Source organism: Indicator indicator, chromosome 16, assembly GCF_027791375.1.
Source record: "Indicator indicator isolate 239-I01 chromosome 16, UM_Iind_1.1, whole genome shotgun sequence".
NCBI classification, from domain to species: domain Eukaryota; kingdom Metazoa; phylum Chordata; class Aves; order Piciformes; family Indicatoridae; genus Indicator; species Indicator indicator.
Genome location: NC_072025.1, coordinates 13724391 through 13746082, shown reverse-complemented (window position 1 = coordinate 13746082; position 21692 = coordinate 13724391). Strand labels below are relative to the sequence as shown.

Sequence of the window (21692 nt, the reverse complement as noted above, 5' to 3'; positions counted from 1 at the left end):
GAAGACTGCAGGTATGGCCCCAGCTGACAGCAAATCTCTCCCTGAGATGAAACAGAACTGGCTCGCCTGTCCTCGCCTTCCTCCCGGTGCCCCGCTTCCCAACCACGACCCGACAGGACCAGCTCTTATTGCTCCCTGCGTGACTCGGCTGCTGCTTCCCGGCTGGCAGAAGGTCCTGCTGATTCCATCACACTCGATGAGTTGGGTGTGTTGAGTTTTGCTGGAGAACAGAAAGATCTGATGGTTGTCCGTTGGCTTGTCCAGCCTCCGCTCCTGTCGTCCTCTCCCTTTTATCTTCAGAAAAGCCATGAAATCCGAGCTCCTTCCTCTCATCCAAGCCTAACAAAGGGTTCAGCTGCTGGGAGGCTTCCAGGCTAGAGAAACCTCTCATCTGAGGCCACCTGCTCAGCATGAGCCATGGCCACCCCATCCAGAAAGTAAAAAAAGACTCGGTTCGGTTCGATAACAAAATAGCATTTTGGTGTTAAAATAGACCTTGAAACAGTCTTTTTGTTTTTGTTTTGTTCTTCTTTTTGTTTGCCTTTTTTTTTTTTTTTTTCTCTTTTTATACAAAACAGGTACAGTTCCTGGAGGCTAAGGGTTCTTCCTCAGGAAATCCCACATGGTCACAACTGGCTGCCTGCCCCAGCTTGGCTGAGGGTGCCCAGCTTGGCTGAGGATGCTCAGCGTGCTCCTCTTGCCCATGCTCTCCCCACCCTGGGGAGCACCAACCACGCTTCAAGGCTTAGGGAAAAAAATGAGGAAAAGGCCGAATCTGCAGCGTGGGGCAAGGAGGGCTCCGTGTACCAGGTGAGGCTGTGCCATGGGGAGCTGGCCGGGAGCAGGATGGACCCAGAGTGTCCCCTCCTAGTTCGTTGGAGGCTCCAGGAGGGCTTCTGCCAAGCGGGAGGTGGGAGGTGGTTGTGGTGTGCACAGTGAATCAGAATGGTTTGGGCTGGAAGGGACCTTAAAGATCATCTAGCTCCAACCCCCTGCCACGGGCAGGGACACCTCCCACTAGACCAGGTTGCTCAAGGCCTCATCCAGTGGTGGATTGCAGAAGGAAAAGAGTCCACGAGTGTTGGAATTAATCCTCAGTAGCACCATTGCTAAAGCTCCTGCGTGGCAGAGCGCCGTGAGCTCCCAGGAAAAGCAAACTGCTCCCTGTGCTCGGTGCTGCCGGAGGCGTGTGGGCGGCGGTGGGAATCCGAACTGGCCACAAGAGTCCTGCGGGGCTCCGGGGGGCTGAGCGCGGGGAGGAGGAGGCTGCACCCACACCCTCCTCTTCCTCCTGGGAAGAAGCCACCTCCTGGGCCGTGCTCTGGGTCGGGAAGGGAGGATTTGAGTGTGTGTGTGCCAAGGCGGCGCTGCGGGGGGTGGCGCCGGGTCCTGTCCCCGGCGCCCCCGCCGTTAGTTAGGTGGAGGCTCCTGCCTTCAGGTGTCAATGAGCAGGTTTACCACGGCGCGGACTTTGCAGGCAAACCATCGCCTGAGGGGACAAAAGTATTGGTAATGGAACTGCTCGAACTCGGGGGTCTGGCGGATATCGCGGAAAAAGGCAGTGTCAAGGTCGGACTCGGTAAGGACGATGAGGAGGAGGAGCAAAACAAAGAGGAGTCCAACTGTCACAAGGAGCAAACGGAGGACACTTAAAACAAACTTATTCACCTGTTCCGCCTGCGCCAGGCTGCCGGCGCCGGGGCACAGGGCCCGCAGCTCGCCGCCCGCCTCCTCCGCCTCGGCCGCCGCCGGCGTGCCGGCTTCCGACTCCTTCTCTTCCTCGATGCTGCACGGGGCCCCGTTGGCCTGCCGTGAGAGCAGCATCAGCTCCAGGCTGTGCTCGGCCACCGGCGTGGGCAGCACGCTGTCCGCCGGGCTGTAGTTCTCGTCCGCGATCACCGCCACACGCTCGCTGCTCTCGACGCGCCCGCTGCGCCCGGGGGCCACGAAGGCGTCGCCGTGGGAGGCTGAGCGCACCGGCGTGGAGTGGGCGCTGTCACGGAGGGACTCCAGACCTGGGGGACGGCAGGAGGGGAAAATGGGGAGGGTCAGAGGTGTTGGATGAGGGGAAAAATGGGGATGGTTTGAAGTGTGAATGGGGGGGGGGGGGGGAATGGGGATGGTCAGAGGTGTGGGAATCCTCTCTCAGTGCTGGAAACCCTCCTCCATCGCCCAGCACTGTCCCCAGCCCCGTGCTGGGGACAGGACACGGCTGCCTTGGGTTGATTTGGGGTTGTTTTGTTCCCCTGGGGGCCCCTCTGGTGCAGCTGGTGACCAGAGTGGTGACAGCCAAGCACCCACCTGACTTGGCACTGCCAGCCACTGGCCATCACTGCAGACTGCTGGCAGGGCACCAATTGATCACAGACACGTTCGGATGTTAGTCTCAGGTGGTGACCCCCCCCAGCAGCCACCTTCATCATGCTTGAGGCCCCTCTGCCACTGGCAACTCTGGGAGTAATGCCATCACCATGTGCAGGCTGCCCGTATCTCAGGGTTGACCCACAGCAGCAATCAGGGTGGCACAGAAACACACCCCAGGGGGTCCCTGTTGGGGCAGTCGCTGGGGGCCATGAGCCCCAAGCTGGGCACCAGGGGCAAGCTCACTGCATGGCACCACTGGAGGCTTGGAGTAGGCTTGGAGGTGGCCAAGCCTACTGTAGCCCATGGGGTGATCCTTATGGATTTATACCTGGAGGCGTTCAAGAATCATGTGGACAGGGCACTTTGGGACATGGTTTAATGGCCACAGTGGTCTTAGGTCAACGGTTGGACTCATCCCAAACAGTTCCATGAATTCTGTGATCCTTGTGGGTTTTCTTTATGGATTCATCTCCTGGCCAACCCAACCCTCCTTCACCAAGCTACTGCACCCTGGAGAAGTGCAGGGAGGTCCTGGATGAGCCAAATCCTGCACAGGCCATATGGGTGACCATGCTGTAGGAGCGCTGGGCAAGCCTCTGCCCACCTCCAGCTGATGGATTTTTAATGTAAAGCTTAAAAAGGTGATGGATTCAGCTCAGGAAGTGAGGGCTAGGGTGGACAGGAGGTGTCCTGAAGCTGCAGTCCCATCACACATGGGTGATGCCCCTGCAGAGCAGGTCGCTGCAGGTTGCAGCTCAGTGACTGACAGTGACCCATGGTCCCAGCAGTGACCAAGAGCTCAGGTTTCAGTTGGTTTACTACAAACCCAACGTTTTACTCACGTCTGGGAACAGGATCTGCAGGAGCCACATGCCAGCCCAGACCCATCCCAGCTGGAGTTACAACCTCACTGAGCGCAAGGGAAGCTTCCTCCCCTCCCCCTCCACTCCCTCCCCCCCAGCAACCCTTCTGAAAAATGAAGCACCAAGAAATCCTCCAAGTACAGGACTCATTTGTGGCAATTTTCCCAGCATGAGGAAGAGGCAGTAGGGGGGAGGTAGGAGGCTTAGCATCAGCCTCCCTCAGGGAGGGTGGCTGAGAGTGGTAATGGCCAGGACCAGCAGGTCCCCAGTGCCACCCTGCAGCAGCTGTGATGGGGCTGGATGTTTCCCCTGGGCACAGCTCACCCAAGCACCATGTCATGGTCAGATGAAGGGTGAAGTGAAGAGCCTAGAGCCCATCCTGCCTGCGTTCCCTGGGGCTTTGCCACCTCTTGCTTGGAAAGGCTCCCTGGATGCCTGTGGCTTAGCTGGGCTTAGTGTGAGTGCCGGGGGGGCACCGGGCACAGCAGCAGCACGGGTGATAACATGGTGGAGGAATAAACATGTTCTCACCCTGACAGCTATTTAGTTCTGCTCCTCTGTCATGCAGCCCCTGGGAACCTCTCCCTATGGCACCCAAATGGGTAGGTACCCACTGGGGGTGGGTATGGCAGGTGATGGGGGAGTCCCTGTAGTCCCCTCTGAACCCAAACCATCCCTGAACCCAAACCATCCTACTTGCTCCACTGGGCTGACACAAAAAGGCTAGAAACACTGGGGGAGAAAAAAACCAAACCAAACCAAACCAAAAAAACCAAACCCAACCCCACAAAACCCCCAAGTCCAGCCACAAAACTGGAGCTGCTTTGTGGTAACCCAGCCTGGTCCCCACAGCACACATCCTGCACTCCACATCCTGCATCCCCTGGCAATGTGGGAATCCCATGGGACCCCTGAGGACACTCCTGGTGAAGAGGAGCTCAGACCCCACACACCCATGGGACCCCTGAGGACACTCCTGGTGAAGAGGAGCTCAGACCTCACACACCCATGGGACCCCTGAGGACGCTTCTGGTGAAGAGGAGCTCAGACCTCACACACCCATGGGACCCCTGAGGACGCTTCTGGTGAAGAGGAGCTCAGACCCCACACACCCATGGGACCCCTGAAGATGCCCCTGGTGAAGAGGAGCTCAGACCCCACACACCCATGGGACCCCTGAGGACGCTCCTGGTGAAGAGGAGCTCAGACCTCACACACCCATGGGACCCCTGAAGATGCTCCTGGTGAAGAGGAGCTCAGACCTCACACACCCATGGGACCCCTGAGGACACTCCTGGTGAAGAGGAGCTCAGACCCCACACACCCATGGGACCCCTGAAGATGCTCCTGGTGAAGAGGAGCCCAGACCCCACACACCCATGGGACCCCTGAGGACACTCCTGCTACAGAAGAACCCAGACCCTGCCCAGCTGCTGGGCACAGCGTTACCTGGCACTGGTGCATCCGTGGAGCCATGGGGAGCACTGGGCAGGGCCGGGAGCAGGGGCAAGATGCCCAGTGCCCGGGCCAGCAGGCGCGGCCCCAGCGCCAGCACCCGCACCCTCACCTCCCGGCAGCAGTGGTTGATCAGCCGCAGGTGGACATTGACTTTGGTTTTGATCTTGATCAGACACTTCACCATGGTGGTACAGGCAGCGGCCGGCCGTGCCCGGGGCACCGACTGCGGCAGGGCACAGGGGCGGGCACAGCCGCTCGCCCGCCACCAGCTGACGCAAGCGGTGCCGGTGGCCCCGAGCCCCAGGGTTATTTTGGGCTCCCGGCTCTTCCACGGGACCCAGCTGGAGTGAGAGTGAGGAAAAGCAGCTGCCGAGGCAGGGGTGGTGCTGGGTGGCTGCGCCAGGGCCAGGTCGCTTACTGCGGGCAGCTGTTTAGTGCTCTTGTCACTTCGCCTTGGCACATGTGGGGCGGGGAAAGGGTGTCACATTTAACTGGGTGGCAGAGGTGACCCTGTCTGCAAGGCTGCCAGGCACGGTCCTGCCCCAAAGCTCAGCAGAGGGACTCCCCTGGTGGAAATAAATCCCTTTCCTTTTCCTGCTCCGAGGGACCTGTCCCCTTCTATTTCTGCACCCTGTCCATGCCCAGAGCCCAGGAGAGGATCAGTGTGACTGTGCCAGGGCAGGGCTGGCACCACAGCCCATCTGGGAGGGTGTACCCACCCTTGCCCCTCACTCCCTGCTAGCTCCCTTCCCCTGCTAGCTCCCTTCCCTTGCCCACCTCCTGCTTTTTCAAACTTCTGTGCATCTTCACGTGCCCCTGGCACACACTACACTGCTGTCACCCCAGTGTCACCACAAGTCACCAGCAGACACCACAGCCCCTGCCAGCAGCACAGCCACAGTCCCCAGCATTGTCCCCAGCCCTGCGTGGCAGCTCCAGGGCTGGTCCCAGCGTTTTGCCCTCTGCCAACCCGTGCCTCCCACTCCTGCACAGCTGCAGCCCAGCCCTGGGATGCACAGCTCTCCAGCCTGGCAGACCATTGGTGGTGGCCATCAGGTGGTCAGGAGCACTCCCAGGTGGGTGACAAGTTCTTTTGCAGCCCAGTTTGTTCCTGTGTGTGGTCAGACCCCAGCTCTTGGTGCCACCCTGCTCTGCTGGGACCCTGCCAGGCACTGATGTCCCTCTCCAGGCAGGTTCAGAGCAGGTCCCTTTGCTTTCCAAGCAGAGAGGTGCTGGGAAGAGCAGTGAGGACCCTGAGAACTTCTCCTCTGAGGAACTTCCCCTCTGGAAATCCTCTGAGAATCACTCAATGGCTGAGAAATTCTCTCTAGAAGCTTCTGTCCTGCAGCCAGCCCTCCAATTTGCCTGGGCTCAGCTCTTGATGCCAAACTGGCCTTGGACCACAAGAGCAACCTGTGGTGCTGCCCAGCCTTGCTGCAAGACCTTGAGGACACTTGGGGACTTTCTCTGCCTCAGTGTCCCCACATCAAGAGCCATAAAGACATGGATGTGTGTGTCTGTGTGGGTTTGTGTGCACATGACCAGCTGTCCCCAAGCCCCAGCAGCAGCAGCTGGAGCCAGCTCCTGCCCTACCTTCCATGATGGAGATGTGCACAGCTCTCCTGCGGGTGCGGGGCACGCTGCTCAGCCGCGGGCCGTGGGTGATGGAGGGGCAGCTCCTGCTCGGCACCAGCCCCGCCCTGGGGACCAGAACGGGGACAGTGTCACAGCTCTGGATGCTGCCAGTTCTCCTGCATCCGCAGGGAGCTGGGTAACAACCCTGGGAGACCCCAGCCCCACAGGCTCTTACCGGTGAATCTCGGGAGGTTCCCTCTTGATCTTGGCGCTGGACTCCATCACCTCCTTCGCGACACGGCCGCTGGTGGGGGTCAAGAGGAGCATCCATGAGGACGTGAGCATGGCACTGGTGACAACCAAGTTCCTCCTGTGGCACACCAGGCACAGTCTGGCCCCCTCCCCATGGACGTGGGCAGTGCCAGGGCCTCTCCCCCCAGCTCCAGGGAAGGCAGAAATATTTCACAGGGATCACAGGATCGTTTAGGTTGGAAAAGACCTTCAAGTCCATTGAGTCCAACCGTGGCAGAGGGAATTGAACTAGATGATCTTTAAGGTCCCTTCCAACCCAAACTATTCCATGAGTCTATGATTCCATGATTATGTGATGGGAAGAGCAGAAAAGGGCTGGGCTGACACCTGTGCTGCCACATTTTGCTGGCATGAGATGCTGGACACCACAGGGTCAACTACTGCCTTGGGGATGGGGACATTTGCCATGGCTGTCCAGCCTCTCTCATGCCAGTAAAAGAGGTGCTGGCATTGTGCATCTCAGCTGGGGATGAGCTTAAGTCTCTTGTCCTGTAGAGATCATAGAATTGTTTGGGTTGGAAAAGACTTTTAAGATCATTGTGTCCAACCATAAAGAGATATAAGGTCCCAGGCTCTTGCTCCAGGACCAGGAAGGAGCAAGACCTCCAGGAATTTAAGGCTTGTGGTGATGAGTTTCACACTTTGTTCTCAGAGCCCAAAACCCTGAACCCCTGCTCCTCTCCCCTCCTCCATGCCTGCCACTCCAACAACCTGCACGTCAGGGGCTGGGGAGAGGGATGTCGGCTCTGAAACACCAGAGTGGTGATGACCTCACTGAGGTGGCAGCTCCTCCAGTCACAAGAGGACCTTCAACAAGTCGTTGGACCACTGCAACCCTGAACTGCTCCCCGCAGCACGTCCAAGGGAGCACCTGAAACGTCTGCAGTAGCTGCTACTTACTGCCCTCATTTACCTGTATCGGAACCGGCTGCCCTTGAAGAACAAGTTGCTGCTGGACACCGTCCGGACCTGACTTGACTTCTCCAACCTGCAACAGCACCAAGAGCTGTGTGAGCATCCCATGCTGCTGAGCACCCAGGCAGGGGATGGTCCCCAGCACTGCCTCATGGCAGAGACCAGGTTGTTCCCTGTTGCGTGTGGCTCTTCTCCTCCTCTTTGCCCTAGTGAGGACACATCTGGAGTCCTGGGACCAGTTCTGGCCTCCCTAGTTCAAGAGACAGGGAACTACTGGAGAGAGTCCAGTGGAGGCTGGGAAGGTGCTGAGGGACCTGGAACATCTCTGTGAGGAGCAAAGGCTGAGAGCCCTGGGGCTGTTGAGCTTGGAGAAGAGCAGCCCCAGAGGGGATCTGCTCAATGCTCAGCAAGAGCTAAAGGGTGGGGGGCAAGAGGATGGGGCCAGACCCTTGCCAGTGGTGCTCAGTGACAGGAGAAGGGGCAATGAGCACAAACTGGAACCCAGGAGGCTCCATCTGAACAGGAGGAGAAACTTGTTTGGCGTGAAGGTGCTGGAGCCCTGGAGCAGGCTGCCAAGAGAGGTTGTGGAGTCTCCTCAGGAGAGCTTTCAAACCCCCCTGGCCATTGTGATCCTGGGCAAGCTGCTGTGGGTGCCCTGCTTGAGCAGTGGGGGTTAGACTGGATGATCTCCAGAGGTCCCTTCCAACCCCCAGCATGCTGGGATTCTGGGCTCTCCAGTGGGATAAACCCCTCACCATGACCTCTGAATCACAGGGATGCAGGAGCTGACCCATTCCAGGCAGGTCAGCGGTGGGTCAAAGCCCCGGGAGGGACAGCGCTGCCTCCTCCTCACCCCAGGGGAGCTGGTCCCTCACCTGAGGAGGAGTGTGCCTTGGTGGGTACAGAACCCCCAGGTAATTTCCCAAGGGGTTCAATCCTGACCAGATGTGTGCAGCAGCAGGACAATTTCCTTCCACGTTCCTGTAAGGAGGGCTGGAAGCTGCTGATGGCAGCTGCTGATTGCAGTGTCCCCGACAGGAGCACATCACAGCCGCAGCTCACTTGTTACAATAAACCTCCTTACAGAGCACAAAAGGAGCTACTTCTGAGCACAACACCAGCAGGGTGGTGAAACCACAGCCTCCTGGCTGGCACCTCCATGGGCTTTGGGCACAGGCCAGCTGTGACCTCTTCAGTTCTGTCCCACAGCCCAATTAACCACAGCAGTGGCAGCAAATCTGCCTTGGTCACCACCAACCAGGGACCCAGAGCTGCTGGGGAAGGGGATGAGACCCGACTGGAGGTCCCCCAGTGCCATGCAGGGGGTGGAGATGATGGGTCAAGAGACCAGTTCCGGGCAGCTGCTGGGGCTGGTGGCCCAAGGGACCAGTTCTGGGCAGCTGGTGGGAATGGTGGCTCAAGGGACCAGTTCTGGGCAGCTGGTGGGAATGGTGGCTCAAGGAACCAGTGCCAGGCAGCTGGTAGGGTTGGTGGCTCAATGGACCATCCCCACCCACTGCCCACCACTGGGGGACCTCTGGGGAGGGGATGTCTCATGGGAAGGTTTTCCCTCCCCCAGCAGCTCTGGTTGCTCTGGTTGGTGGCCAGGGAGCTTGTGGCTGCAGCCCAGACTCCACATCACCTCTGTGATTCCTTAGATACTCCCCATGGGCAATCAACTCATTCCCAGGAAGCCTGGAGCAGGTGATTTCTGGGAGCTTTTGAGCCTTCCCCATTTACAGGGGGCCCAGGATACCAACCCCCCCTACCCTGGTGCCCACTGCCCAGTGCCCCAGGCTTGTCTCCAAACAATTAAATAATCCCCTGATTAAAGATTGGCTGTGGTGGGGTGGCATGGGGAGAATCCCATGGGGCAGAGCACCTGGCCTGGGGGCACCAGAGATTTTGGGGTGAACAGGGGAAGGTGTGCCACATTGGTGCCAGCCAATGCCCTGTAGCTGGAAGGAGCCCTGGGGGGGTGCTGTGCGAGGAGGTGCAGGACACAGCCCCACACGTGCCAGGGTGGCCCAGCACTTACTTGTAGAAAGCCTGGTTCTCTATCCCACACTTCCAGAGGTGCTTGCAGGCTTCTGGTGTTGGGGCAAAATAGGTCAGGACAATTTTCTTCTCCTGCAGGAGACAGACAAGGAGTGGATAGGGGAGCAGCCAGTGGTGCCTGTTGGGCAGTGTGCTGGAAATAGGGCTGGAGGCCAGAGCTGAAGAGCAGCACCAAGGGGCAGATCCTCCTCCAGAGCTGCTGAGAGCTGCTGGAATGGCAATGGATACCCTGCTTTGTGGCACCACGCAGGAGGGCTGGGCAGCGACCTGCTCCCCACCTCCTCCCTGCCCATCCAGAAGCAGACCTTTCTGAAGCCAAGCTAAGGGCATGTGTGCCAGCCCCAGCCAGGGGTCTCCAGGCTGGTTTCATTAACCAGGGCTGCCCAAGTGGTGACAACCAACCACAATAACCCCAAACTCAGAACATGGCTGTGGTGGGCATGTGAGGAGCTACAGGAGGTCCCAGGGTAGATCCCTCACCACGAGGCTGAGCCAGCATCTACAGGCTCTAAAACCCAGAGCAAGGAGCCAGAAGGAGGTGACCTCAGCACTGCCACTGAGCTGCCACCCTTGCCACTACCATGCCCATGCCCCTGAACTAGCAGGTAGAGGGTGAGGCTGCTGCCCCCCGAGGCCATGGAGACCCTGCTGAGGGAATGGTCATGGCTGCACTGGTAAGTGCTATGGGAGGGGAAGCACTCACCTCTTTCTGGCTCACATACAGGTAGAAGGTCTTCCCCTCAAACTTCATCTTGGTCACCTCATTCCTGAAAGCACAGACAGGTGAGAGACAACCACTGACAAGCTGCCCATGAGCCAGCAATGTGTCCCCATGAGCCAGGAATGTGTCCTATGGGCCAAGCAGGCCAGCGGTCTTTTGGAGGGCATGAAAAAGTGTGGCCAGCAGATGGAGGGAGATTCTCCTCACCCTCTGCTCTGCCCTAGTGAGGCCACAGCTGGAGTACTGGGTCCAGTTCTGGGCTTCCCAGTTAAAGAGCTATTGGAGAGCCCAGTGGAGAGCATGTCCTCTGCTCAGGCCCCATCCCAGCTCAGACATGGGCACTGGGTGCACTTTCTACCACCCGTGGGCACCAGTGTGGTGTGAACACCTGGGGAAGGCACCTTGGCGCTGGGGTCACCCCCATGGCACATCCACGGGAGCTCAGACCCCTGCCCTGCAGCACCATGCATATCTCATGGCTGAGCAAGCAGGGCACCATGGGCAATGCCAGGCTGGGGGCTCACCATTTGATGAAGTGGACTCTCTTGTTTCCCTGCAGAACCACGAAGCCAAAGGGGGTGAAGGCCAGGAACGCCGCGTTCCCCGACACGTCCTGGAAGACAGCAGCCATTGCTGAGCAAAATCCGAGCCAGCAAAGCTGCTGCATCATCAACCACCCTCAGCCCTAAGGGTGGTGGGGATACAGAGTCTTCTGTGCCAGGCTCCTGGCATCTCACCCACACCATGCCCCCCAGCAGACCCAGTAAAAGCCATGAGGCAGCAGCACTAGCGAGGAGTGACCACAACACAGCTCCCAGCCTCCCTGATCCCACCTGCTTCCCCGTGAGGACCAGCGATGGAGGTGGTGTCCAACCAGTCCTTTCACTTCTAATTACACCAGAAAAGGGCAAAAGCTCATTAGATTTGATTGCCCCCATCCCTGCACAGCCAGCATGGTGCTGGAACACTGCAAGGAGTCATGAGTGTCATGCAGGGAGCAAGGCAGCAGATAAACTTCATCACAGCCTCTGGACTCCAGGGAAGCAACAATTAACCATGCTGGTGAGACCACAGCTGGAGTACTGGGACCAGTTCTGGGCTCTCCAGTTCAAGAGAGACAGGGAACTACAGGAGAGTCCAGTGGAGGGTATGAAGATGCTGAGGGGACTGGAGTCACCATCACTGGAGGTGTTCAAGAAACGTGGATGCGACACTTTGGGACATGGTTTAATGGCTATGGTGGTCTCAGGTTGATGGTTGGACTTGATCTTAGAGATCTTTTCCAACTAAAACAATTCTATGTTTCTAAATCATAGATCTAAGTCTAGATCTGGTTGGTGCTGGGTTTCAAGGCTTGGAGATGGCTCCTGGCTCCAGCACATCCCATGTACCAGCTCTGCCAGCACCAAACCCTGCTGGCAGGTGACAAAGGACACACCTGGGACCTGTTGCTGGTACCTCTGCAGCTCAGCACCAGCTGGAGCAAGAAATCCAGCCCAAGGAACCATGTTTAGGAAGCTCTATTACCTTGCAAGGGTGTGGGTCAACCCCATAGGTCTCCAGAGTCTGGGCTTTCCTGAGGAAGTTCAGCTCTGAAGTAGCTGGAGTCTGTCCACTGTGGGGGGAGGAAAGAGGGAAAAAGAGGAATGTTCCATGGAAGACATGAGGTCAGCCCTTGACACAGGGTGTCTGACAGCAAGAGGCAGCAGTGGTGGAATGTCCCTGTTACCTTCCTCAGGACAACCTGTCTGCAGTGGGAGACCTGAGCAGGAGCACCAGAGAGAGAGGACCAAAATTCAGGAGCAGCTGCCAAGTCAAGGGCTGAATTTCCTGTTTCTTCAGGGGACTTTGCTGGGCAGGAGGCAGCAGCTCACAGCCAGAAGGGCAGCACTCTGCTGGGTTCTGGGAGGTCAAACCTCATCACCCCTCCTGGGGACTGGCACTGATTGTGCCAGTCAAGACGTGGCCCTGGAGCCACCACCAGAGCCATGAGCTGGTGGGACTTTGCTGATGGACTCTCACACCTTGTGTCCTCAGAGCAGGGTGAAGGCAGGAGGGGAGATGGTAGCAGAACATCTATGGGGTCCTCCTCCCATCTGTGGGGTCAGGGGCTGGTCACTGTCCCCATCCCAGCAGGGAAGACCTCCCTGGGTTGTGCCAGCCGAGCCAACAGCCAGGAGCAGAAGTCCCTTGGGCCTCCCTGGGGGCAGGAGGGATGGGACTGACTTTGCCTCAGGACCAGAAGGCTGCATCACTTGGGAATGTTTGGCTGCACTTTCTGCTGCTCAGCCTGCACTACTGGGTCAGCTTTGCCTTCAGCAAGGTGAGGTTCAGGGCACAGGGCAGTGCCTCTGGAGTTTCTGGGATGCCACCCAACACCTCCTTGCCCAAAGCCTGCACTGTTCCACAGTGGTTTACTAGTGGCTCTCAGCTGGATGGGACAGAGCAGAGCAGTGAGTGCTCAGCCCAGGGCAGGACTGGAAATCACAGAGTGGGATAGAAAGCAGCCAATGTCTCCCAGTCACACCTCAGCTCAGACTTGTGGATCTCTGCGATTTTCCTCTCCAGCTTCTCCGAGTGCTTGGGGAAGAACTGGAACTTGGAGCTGTAGCCTTCTGGGTGCTTCCCTGGGTCATAGTCACCAATCTCAGCTGTGGGGAGACAGAATCGGTCAGGAACAGCAGCACAACCCAGGCCACAGTGTGTGCCCTCATGCCAGCAGTGCCCCCATCCTGGCAGAAATCGGGCTCAGAGCATCCCAGGAATGCTGCTCCAACCTGGGCATGTTCCCATCAGGAGGGATTCTTTGTAGGCCATTAAGCTGGACATGAGGAACAATTTCTTCACAGAAAGGGTTGTCAAGCCCCAGCTCATCTGCCCAGGGCAGTGATGGGGTCCCCATCCCTGGAGGGGTTTCAAAGCTGTGGAGCTGTGGTGCTGAGGGCCATGGTTTGGTGGTGACCTGGCAGTGCTGGGGTAACAATTGGACTCCATGACCTTAAAGGTCTCTTCCAATCCAAACAATTCTCTGATGCAGTGGTTGCTGGCTGGAGCAGGACAGCTGTGGCTGAGCTCATCACTTGCTGCAGAGCGTCTCGCCAAAGAAATGCTTTTGTCAGCAGGTTGCAGAGGTGCTGGTGGAGTTTGGAAAAGCTCTGAAAACCTCCTGCCTGCCCTCTCCTCCTGGCTGTTTCCCTGTGGAGCTGCTTCCCAGCGGCAGTGTCTTTCCCCCATTTAGTGTTTTAAGCAGGAGCCATAACAATTCCTGTCACGCCTCCATTTCCCTGAGGACCTGAGGCTGGAGGGAGTCAAATCAGAGCAGGGTCCTCCCATCCCCAGTGGTGGGATGCTGATGGAGCACTCTAAATCCCAGCAAGAGACCTCAGCTCCAGAGCCAGGCTGCAGGGAGAAGCCAGGGGTGATTGGTGCTGGCTGCAGTGGCATCCTGGGAGAGCAAATGGAGCTCTGGAGGAGGAACCATTCATGGGATTGTTGTGACCCAAGTGCAGGACCCAACATTTGGCCCCAGCCCACTGATCCAGCCTGTCCAGATCCCTCTGTAGATCCTCCCTGCCCTCCAGCAGAACACTCCCTTCCAACTTCATGTCATCTGCAAGGTCACTTTTCATTCCGGAGCTCTCTGTGCACCTGCCCAAGCACAGGAGCTTGCCACACTCACCACAGACCTTCCACAGCCCCAGAAGAAGTCTTCTGTCCCAGGGCTGCTTGGATTAGCATAGAGTGAGCAGGCACTGGCTGGGACAACCATGGGAATGCAGCTGCCCTGAATGCAGGTGGGACAGCTCCCAGAGCAGGCAGCACTGCAGTGCTTCTGCTTCTGGTGAGACCCCAACATGGGTCCCAGCCTGGTGGTGCACAGCACCAGCACAGCCTGGAAGCACAAGCCCTGCACTGGAGGGATGCCATCTGCATGCTGGGGGCAGTGGCCTGTTGTAAGGAGCTAATGTGGCCAGGACCCAGCAGGGAAAGCAAATTGGCCTTGTCAGAAAGTGTTACCTTGAAGGATGTAGGCGGCCAAGAGAGCAGCATCCGACGTCTTGCAGAGGAGACGGCCGTGGTAGAGATCCCGTTTGATCTGCAGGAAGACCAAGTACCTGAGGACAGAGGGGACAGTCCCTTCATTAAGTGAGGTTTAAATCACCCAAGCAGGCAATTTGGCTGGGGAGCATCTGCCACGAGCCCCCTGCACTCCTGCAGGCAGTCCCTTTTCCTCCCTAGCAGCCAGCAAGTGCTAACCATGGGCAGTTCCCCGGGTCGGGGCTGGCACTGCCACTCAGATCGACACATCCCAGCCCTGCTTCAGCCCACAGCTTGGAGCAGCCCCCTGCTCCAAGGCCAACACTCAACCCAAAGCCTGATGGAGGTCTCCACCAACCCAGCTCCCCACTGGTATGGCCACTTGCAGCAGGGCAGAGTTTCAAATATAAAGAGCTCATTGGGCATGCAGATATTCAAGGCCACCATTCCCACCAGGGAAAAGACAGCAAGGAGGAAACTCAAAGACAAGGTGATGCTGGTCCCCTCTGCCCACCAGTCCCTGCAGCCATAGTTGATGCTTCACCTTGCTTTGGCCAGCAGTGCCTGAACAGTTTCAGCTCATCACCAGGACTCCTGGGGCTGAGGTGTCCAAGGATAGTACTCTGAAGGGGATCTCATGGTCCTGATCCCACTAGTGGCTTCTGTATTTCCCAGTCCTGCATCCTTGCCCAGCTGCTCTGACTCTCCACAATGGGATTTTTCTCCTTTCTCAACTTCCTGTATCCCTCCAGGTGCCCAAGGACACATCCATCTCCCTCCTCCATGCTCATCCACCACCAACATGACATCATCTAGTGCCAGCTGCCTATTGTGCTCACCTGTCTCTGCCTTTGTGCACCAAAGCCCAGCAACAAAGGATGGGAAATGACATCTTGGGATAAATTGAAGCCTAAGTCAGAGTTTGGGCTGAGTCACATGCTGAGGAGTTTGGGAAAACCTTCTGATGGTAAGAGGTGAGTCACAGGGTGATGGAGGTGTTGGATTGCTCAGAGATGGGTTTGAAGACCCAGCCCTGCACTCTGCAGTCCCTCAGTCTTGCTTTGTTCCTCAAATCCATCTTGGTGGGAGCATAAGCAGCTAATTCCCACAGGTACAACAAATTAAAGAGAGATCCAGGCATTGAAGTGTGGGAAGTGGGGAGGAACCACCCCCTGAACCAGTACAGATGAGGGGTTGACCTGCTGGAAAGCAGCTCTGCAGAGGAGGACCTGGGAGTGCTGATGGACAAGGGGCAATGGGCACAAACTGGAACCCAGCAGGTTTCATTTGAACAGAAGGAAAAAATTCTGTGGTGTGAGGGTGCTGGAGCCCCAGAGCAGGCTGCCCAGAGAGGTTGTGGAGTCTCCTTCTCTGGAGAGCTTCCAAATCCCCCTGGCCCTTGTGATCCTGGGCAAGCTGCTGTGGGTGCTCTGCTTTGGCAGGGGCATTGGACTGGATGATCTCCAGTCACTTCCAACCCCACCACACTGGCATTCATTAATGCAAGGCTGAAGCAAGAAGCTGAGCTCTGCTCCATCCCAGACGCCAGCCTGGACCTTCGTTCTTGTTTGCTGCCTGCAGAAATGGGCTGAAAATCCTCTGAATTAAGCCTGGCCTATATTTAGCTCCATCAGTGAGCTACCTAATCCTTGATGTTCTCAGCAAGGACCCCAGCTATTCATCAGATATCTGGAACAGCAGCCAGAGCACTGTTCCCACGGCAGATGGAGCAAGAGCAGCCCAGCTGTTGGGAGGAGATTTGGGGCTGCTGGGACTGCTGTCACCTCTCAGGGGGTGGCAAGGGCAACTTGTCACCGTTTAAGGGTATCTGGGGCCAAGATATTGTGAGTCTTGCAGTTTGCAGGCTCACCAGTGCCCAGTACAGGGGGGTGATTGCTGTCCTGGTCCTGCTGGACCACACCAGGATACTGGTGGCCTTCTTGGCCACCTGGGTTGCAGGGGGAAAATGTTGAGCCCCTCAGCCAAGGCTTCAGCCCAGCTGCCCCAGGCAGAGACCTGACCCTTCTCCACCCCACACAGGTGGAGGGTTCTGGGCTGGTGTGTCCCAGAGCCATGGCTTATTTGCCAAGGCTGCTGCCAATTCTCCATGAGTGCTCTTCAGGTCCTTCCTTCTGGCAGGAAGATGTGAAGAGCCCCTCAAGACAGAAACTCAAGAGAAGTGCTGTCAGCTTCCTGGACCACAGTTTATCACTTGTTTCTCCCAGAGCATTCACATCCCTTACAAAAAGGGATGTGGATCCCTTCCAGGAGACAGCAAAGGAGCTGGAGACCCTCAAACCCTTCCCAGCAGACTGAGCACAGCTAATGGAACCCTGAGCTAAGGATGAGCTTGGGCCATGGCACTGCCCACTGGGGCACAAGTGGCAAGAGGATTAGCAGAAGATGGACTCTTGTAGGAGAATCGCTGCTCCTGCTTGAATCCCACTTTCCTGAACTGACCAGGATCAGAGGCTCCAGCCAGGGGAGGTGGGGGTGTGGATTCCCAGGCTTTTCCCTTTCAGCTGGAACAATCCAGACAGTTTCAGGTTGGGTTGGAAACCCAAAGAGCTGTGGCTCTCCCTTGATGGTGAAATGGAGCTTGGCAGGGTGTGGTCCTGCCTTGACCAGTTTGTACTGGTACCAGAGCTCCTCTGCAGCAAGGAATGGTGACCAGTTTGTACTGGTACCAGAGCTCCTCTGCAGCAAGGAATGGTGACCAGTTTGTACTGGTACCAGAGCTACTCTGCAGCAAGGAATGGTGACCAGTTTGTACTGGTACCAGAGCTACTCTGCAGCAAGGAATGGTGACCAGTTTGTACTGGTACCAGAGCTACCCTGCAGCAAGGAATGGTGACCAGTTTGTACTGGTACCAGAGCTACCCTGCAGCAAGGAATGGTGACCAGTTTGTACTGGTACCAGAGCTACCCTGCAGCAAGGAATGGTGAGCAGTTTGTACTGGTACCAGAGCTCCTCTGCAGCAAGGAATGGTGACCAGTTTGTACTGGTACCAGAGCTACTCTGCAGCAAGGAATGGTGACCAGTTTGTACTGGTACCAGAGCTCCTCTGCAGCAAGGAATGGTGACCAGTTTGTACTGGTACCAGAGCTACCCTGCAGCAAGGAATGGTGACCAGTTTGTACTGGTACCAGAGCTCCTCTGCAGCAAGGAATGGTGACCAGTTTGTACTGGTACCAGAGCTACCCTGCAGCAAGGAATGGTGACCAGTTTGTACTGGTACCAGAGCTCCTCTGCAGCAAGGAATGGTGACCAGTTTGTACTGGTACCAGAGCTCCTCTGCAGCAAGGAATGGTGACCAGTTTGTACTGGTACCAGAGCTACCCTGCAGCAAGGAATGGTGACCAGTTTGTACTGGTACCAGAGCTCCTCTGCAGCAAGGAATGGTGACCAGTTTGTGCTGGTACCAGAGCTCCTCTGCAGCAAGGAATGGTGACCGGTTTGTACTGGTACCAGAGCTACCCTGCAGCAAGGAATGGTGACCAGTTTGTACTGGTACCAGAGCTACCCTGCAGCAAGGAATGGTGAGCAGTTTGTACTGGTACCAGAGCTACCCTGCAGCAAGGAATGGTGACCAGTTTGTACTGGTACCAGAGCTACCCTGCAGCAAGGAATGGTGACCAGTTTGTACTGGTACCAGAGCTACCCTGCAGCGAGGAATGGTGACCAGTTTGTACTGGTACCAGAGCTCCTCTGCAGCAAGGAATGGTGAGCAGTTTGTACTGGTACCAGAGCTCCTCTGCAGCAAGGAATGGTGACCAGTTTGTACTGGTACCAGAGCTCCTCTGCAGCAAGGAATGGTGACCAGTTTGTACTGGTACCAGAGCTCCTCTGCAGCAAGGAATGGTGAGCAGTTTGTACTGGTACCAGAGCTCCTCTGCAGCAAGGAATGGTGACCAGTTTGTACTGGTACCAGAGCTACCCTGCAGCAAGGAATGGTGACCAGTTTGTACTGGTACCAGAGCTCCTCTGCAGCAAGGAATGGTGACCAGTTTGTACTGGTACCAGAGCTACCCTGCAGCAAGGAATGGTGACCAGTTTGTACTGGTACCAGAGCTACCCTGCAGCAAGGAATGGTGAGCAGTTTGTGCTGGTACCAGAACTACCCTGCAGCAAGGAATGGTGACCAGTTTGTACTGGTACCAGAGCTACCCTGCAGCAAGGAATGGTGAGCAGTTTGTGCTGGTACCAGAGCTCCTCTGCAGCAAGGAATGGTGACCAGTTTGTGCTGGTACCAGAGCTCCTCTGCAGCAAGGAATGGTGACCAGTTTGTGCTGGTACCAGAGCTCCTCTGCAGCAAGGAATGGTGAGCAGTTTGTCCTGGTACCTCTTTGCCTTGCCCTGTGCTGGCTGGTTTGGGGCTGGCTGTGCCAGCACACCAGGCCTTACCTGGTGATCTCCTCCTTCAGCGCCGCGGGGTCGGTGGGGTAGAACTTCACACGGAAGCACATGGTGAAGGGAGGCTGGGCTGAAGAGAGAGCAGTGGGACCGTGGTCACCAAACAACAGGGGCTGGCCTCTCGTCCCCCCAAACAACCCTGCTCAATGAGATACTGCTGGGGGGAGTCTCACCTGCCCTCCCCAGTGCCCCCAGACACACCCAGCTGCCCTTGGTAAGCAGGGAGCAGACGGGCATGGGACTGCTCCCCTCTGTGGTGGCCGTGGTGGGAGCAGATGTCCCTGGTAAAGCCACAGGGCAGCACCCATGGGCACAGTCTGCTGGCCACAGGACCTGCTTCCCAGAGCTGGCACGTCTCCTTTGCTCATCCCCATCAGCTCTGTCCTGGTCTCCGGCATGACAGTGCCCTGTGGCCAAGTGCTGGGAGGGCATGGGCATCTGTGACTGCAGTGGGACTGGTGGAGGATGATCCTACCTCTGAGTCCCAGAACAGCTTCACAGCTGATCAAAAAGGCTCCTTCTGGGAGATGTGCTGGGAACTGACCCTCGAGGGGCAGGACTGGAGAAAAGGGAACCACTTCCAGAAGGAAAGGAGCTCACACTGCCTGCTCAGGACATCTGCTCACAGCAGCACTCACCTCTCATCTGCTTCACCACCGACTTGGTGAACTCCAGCCAGTGCTGAAAGGAAGAAGAGGAGGATTAAAGCAGCTCAGCAACAAAGGCTTTGAGTTAACACTGGGGTTTGGGGGATAATGGTGATTGCAACAGATGGAGTGGAAAGTGCTTTGTCAGAGAGTCATCTGGGCTGGGGAGACCTTCAAGCTCATGGAGTCCCACCATTCCCCCAGCACTGCCAGCTCACCACCAAACCATGGCCCTCACACCATATTTCCACAGCTTTGAAACCCCTCCCAGGATGGGGACTCCACCACTGCCCTAGGCACCCTGGGCCAGACCTTGACAACCCCTTCCATGAAAAAAATTGTTCCTGATGTCCAACCTAAAACCTTCCCTGAGGCATCTTGAGGCTGTTTCCTCTTGTCCTGTCACTCGTTCCTTGGGAAAAGAGACCAATCCCCACTTGGCTGCAAGCTCCTTTCAGAGAGTTGTAGAGAGCCAGAAGGTCTCCCCTCAACCTCCTTTTCTCCAGGCTGAACAACCCCAGGTCCCTCAGCTGCTCCTCACAGGATTTGTGCTCTAGATACAAGTCTTGTAGTGGAAACCCAGCTCGGTGGCTGTGGCACAGGGCACACACCCAGGGGCTCTGTGGCTGTGCCACCTTCCTCCTGGCCCTGCTGCAGCTGCCCAGGACTCAGTGGAACCCTGCAGGGAGCCGTGCTGGGAGCTGCACAGCTGGGTCAGGCCAGGTGCTGCTGCAAGGCTCTCAGCTCCTGCTCTCTGGTGCCTTGTCTCACTCCTGTTGCCCGAGGCAACACACCCAAGTGTTTGGGCTCTTGGCACGGAGCTGTCTCGTGGCTTCAGCTCGCTCTTGAAACGCAGCTTTGAGCTAGAAATAGTCCTGTGAGCCCAGAGTCAGGAGATCTCCTGCTTCACCCTCCCCACAGCACCAAGTCCTCACTCTGCAGACACAGTGTGAGCTCTGGCAGGACCTGTGAGCTGTGTGGGTTCCCCTGGCTCACACATCCCAGCTGATGGACGCCAAGGGTGCTGCTGCTTTTGGAGCCTGGTCCCACCTCCCCAGGGCTGCAGCACCACACAGAGCCCTGGCTGTGGTGGAAGGGGTGGGCAGTCTCCTCAGGGTGTTTAGGGGGACTCAGGAAGATGTCCTTCCCATAGAATTGTTTGGGTTGGCAAAGCCCTCTAAGATCACTGAGCCCAGCCATCAACCCAGCACCACCATGGCCATTACACCATGTCCCCAAGTGCCATGCCCATACCTTTCTTGAACACCTCCAGGGATGGTGACTCCACCACCTGCCTGGGCAGCCTGTTCCAATGCCTTCCCATGGGCAGAGCAATGACCCACCCAGAGCTCCAACAACACCCCTGCCCAGCAGCAGGACAGAGGAAGGGCCTCTCACCACCAACTGAACTGGATTTTATGGAGCTGAGCAGCTCACATGCTGGTTTTCACCCACAGGAACAGAGCCAGGTCTGACACCACCAGGCTGCAAGAAAGGCCAGCAGCAGCCTGGGCAGGAAGGGCTCTCACCCTTTGCTTGTCAGGGTCCACAAACCGAATGCCAAAGTAGTCCTTCTCCAGCAGGTTCAGGTGGTGGCAGAGAAGGTCAAACAGGTACTGGCCCTTGGCATCTCTCTGCAAGACAAAGAAACTCAGTGACAAAGCGGCAGGAGGAGGGTGGTGGAGAAGGGGATCAGGTAGATGAAGGGTCTGGAACTTGTCAAGGGACACCAAGGGGGGTGCAAATCCCACCAGCCTCCTCGGTGAGCCACCAGGGCTCAGAACCCATCACATCTCTGCAGACTAAGCACAGCCCCTCCAGCAGCCTTGGGGTCAAGACCTTGGGGGCTCCACACAGATGTGAGAGAAAACTGACTGCAGAGGAGCTTCCTTGGAGCTGATGAGATGACTTAGAGCTGAAGGAGCACCAGGGAGATGCTGTGAGTGACACCACTGCCATGGTCATTACAGCAGCAGAAGGTGCCACTGAAAGCCAGCACTCCATGGCAGCCATCACTGCTGGCTCCTTGCTTTGTCCTGAGGGAACCAACCAGCACCAGCTCCAGCCTAGGACTGATCCCAGCCCCGGGACCAGCCCTGGACCAGGACCAGGACAAACCCCAACCCCAGCCCAGGACCAGCCCTGGAACCATCCCAGGACCAGTATCACAAGCAGCCCTAGCTCAGACCAGAACCAGCTCCAGCCCAGAACCAGCCTCAGGACCCTCCCAGCACCTGAGAGGATGGATGGTGCTGGTGGTGCAGGTCAGTGGTGCTGGTTGCAGCCCCAGAGCCCCAGTAACCATCCAGTGACCCACTGGTGAAACC

The 21692-nt window shown here is 57.2% G+C and overlaps 1 protein-coding gene across 3 annotated transcripts; it reads right to left on the bottom strand.

Annotated features, from left to right (window-relative positions):
- Nucleotides 1-1434: 1434 nt before the first annotated feature.
- FRMD5 (FERM domain containing 5) lies at nt 1435-20999 on the bottom strand. 3 transcript variants are annotated; one of them, XM_054387949.1, is made up of 14 exons: nt 20895-20999; nt 19357-19399; nt 18710-18788; nt 14284-14381; nt 12794-12917; nt 11794-11881; nt 10791-10879; nt 10249-10312; nt 9526-9617; nt 7486-7560; nt 6496-6564; nt 6279-6385; nt 1669-2015; nt 1442-1489 (listed from the first exon to the last, which is right to left on the bottom strand). In XM_054387949.1, exons 2-14 carry the CDS (start codon nt 19361-19363, stop codon nt 1442-1444), a joined length of 1287 nt encoding a protein of 428 aa, XP_054243924.1. In that variant the 5' UTR covers nt 19364-19399; nt 20895-20999. The 3 variants fall into 3 exon arrangements, with proteins under 3 accessions (XP_054243923.1, XP_054243924.1, XP_054243922.1); XM_054387948.1 differs by having other exon boundaries at nt 1435-2015; XM_054387947.1 differs by lacking the exons at nt 19357-19399; nt 20895-20999 and having other exon boundaries at nt 10264-10312; nt 18710-18771.
- Between the last annotated feature and the right edge of the window lie 693 nt (nt 21000-21692).

Bases quoted from the DNA above. Each gene is read 5' to 3' on its own strand.
- FRMD5 (XM_054387948.1), bottom strand. The intron at 11,882-12,793 runs GTGTGACTGGGA...CTCCCCCCACAG, and splicing joins ATCCACAAGTCTGAGCTGAG to TGGACAGACTCCAGCTACTT. The intron at 7,561-9,525 runs GTAAGTGCTGGG...GTGCTGTTGCAG, and splicing joins GAGAACCAGGCTTTCTACAA to GTTGGAGAAGTCAAGTCAGG.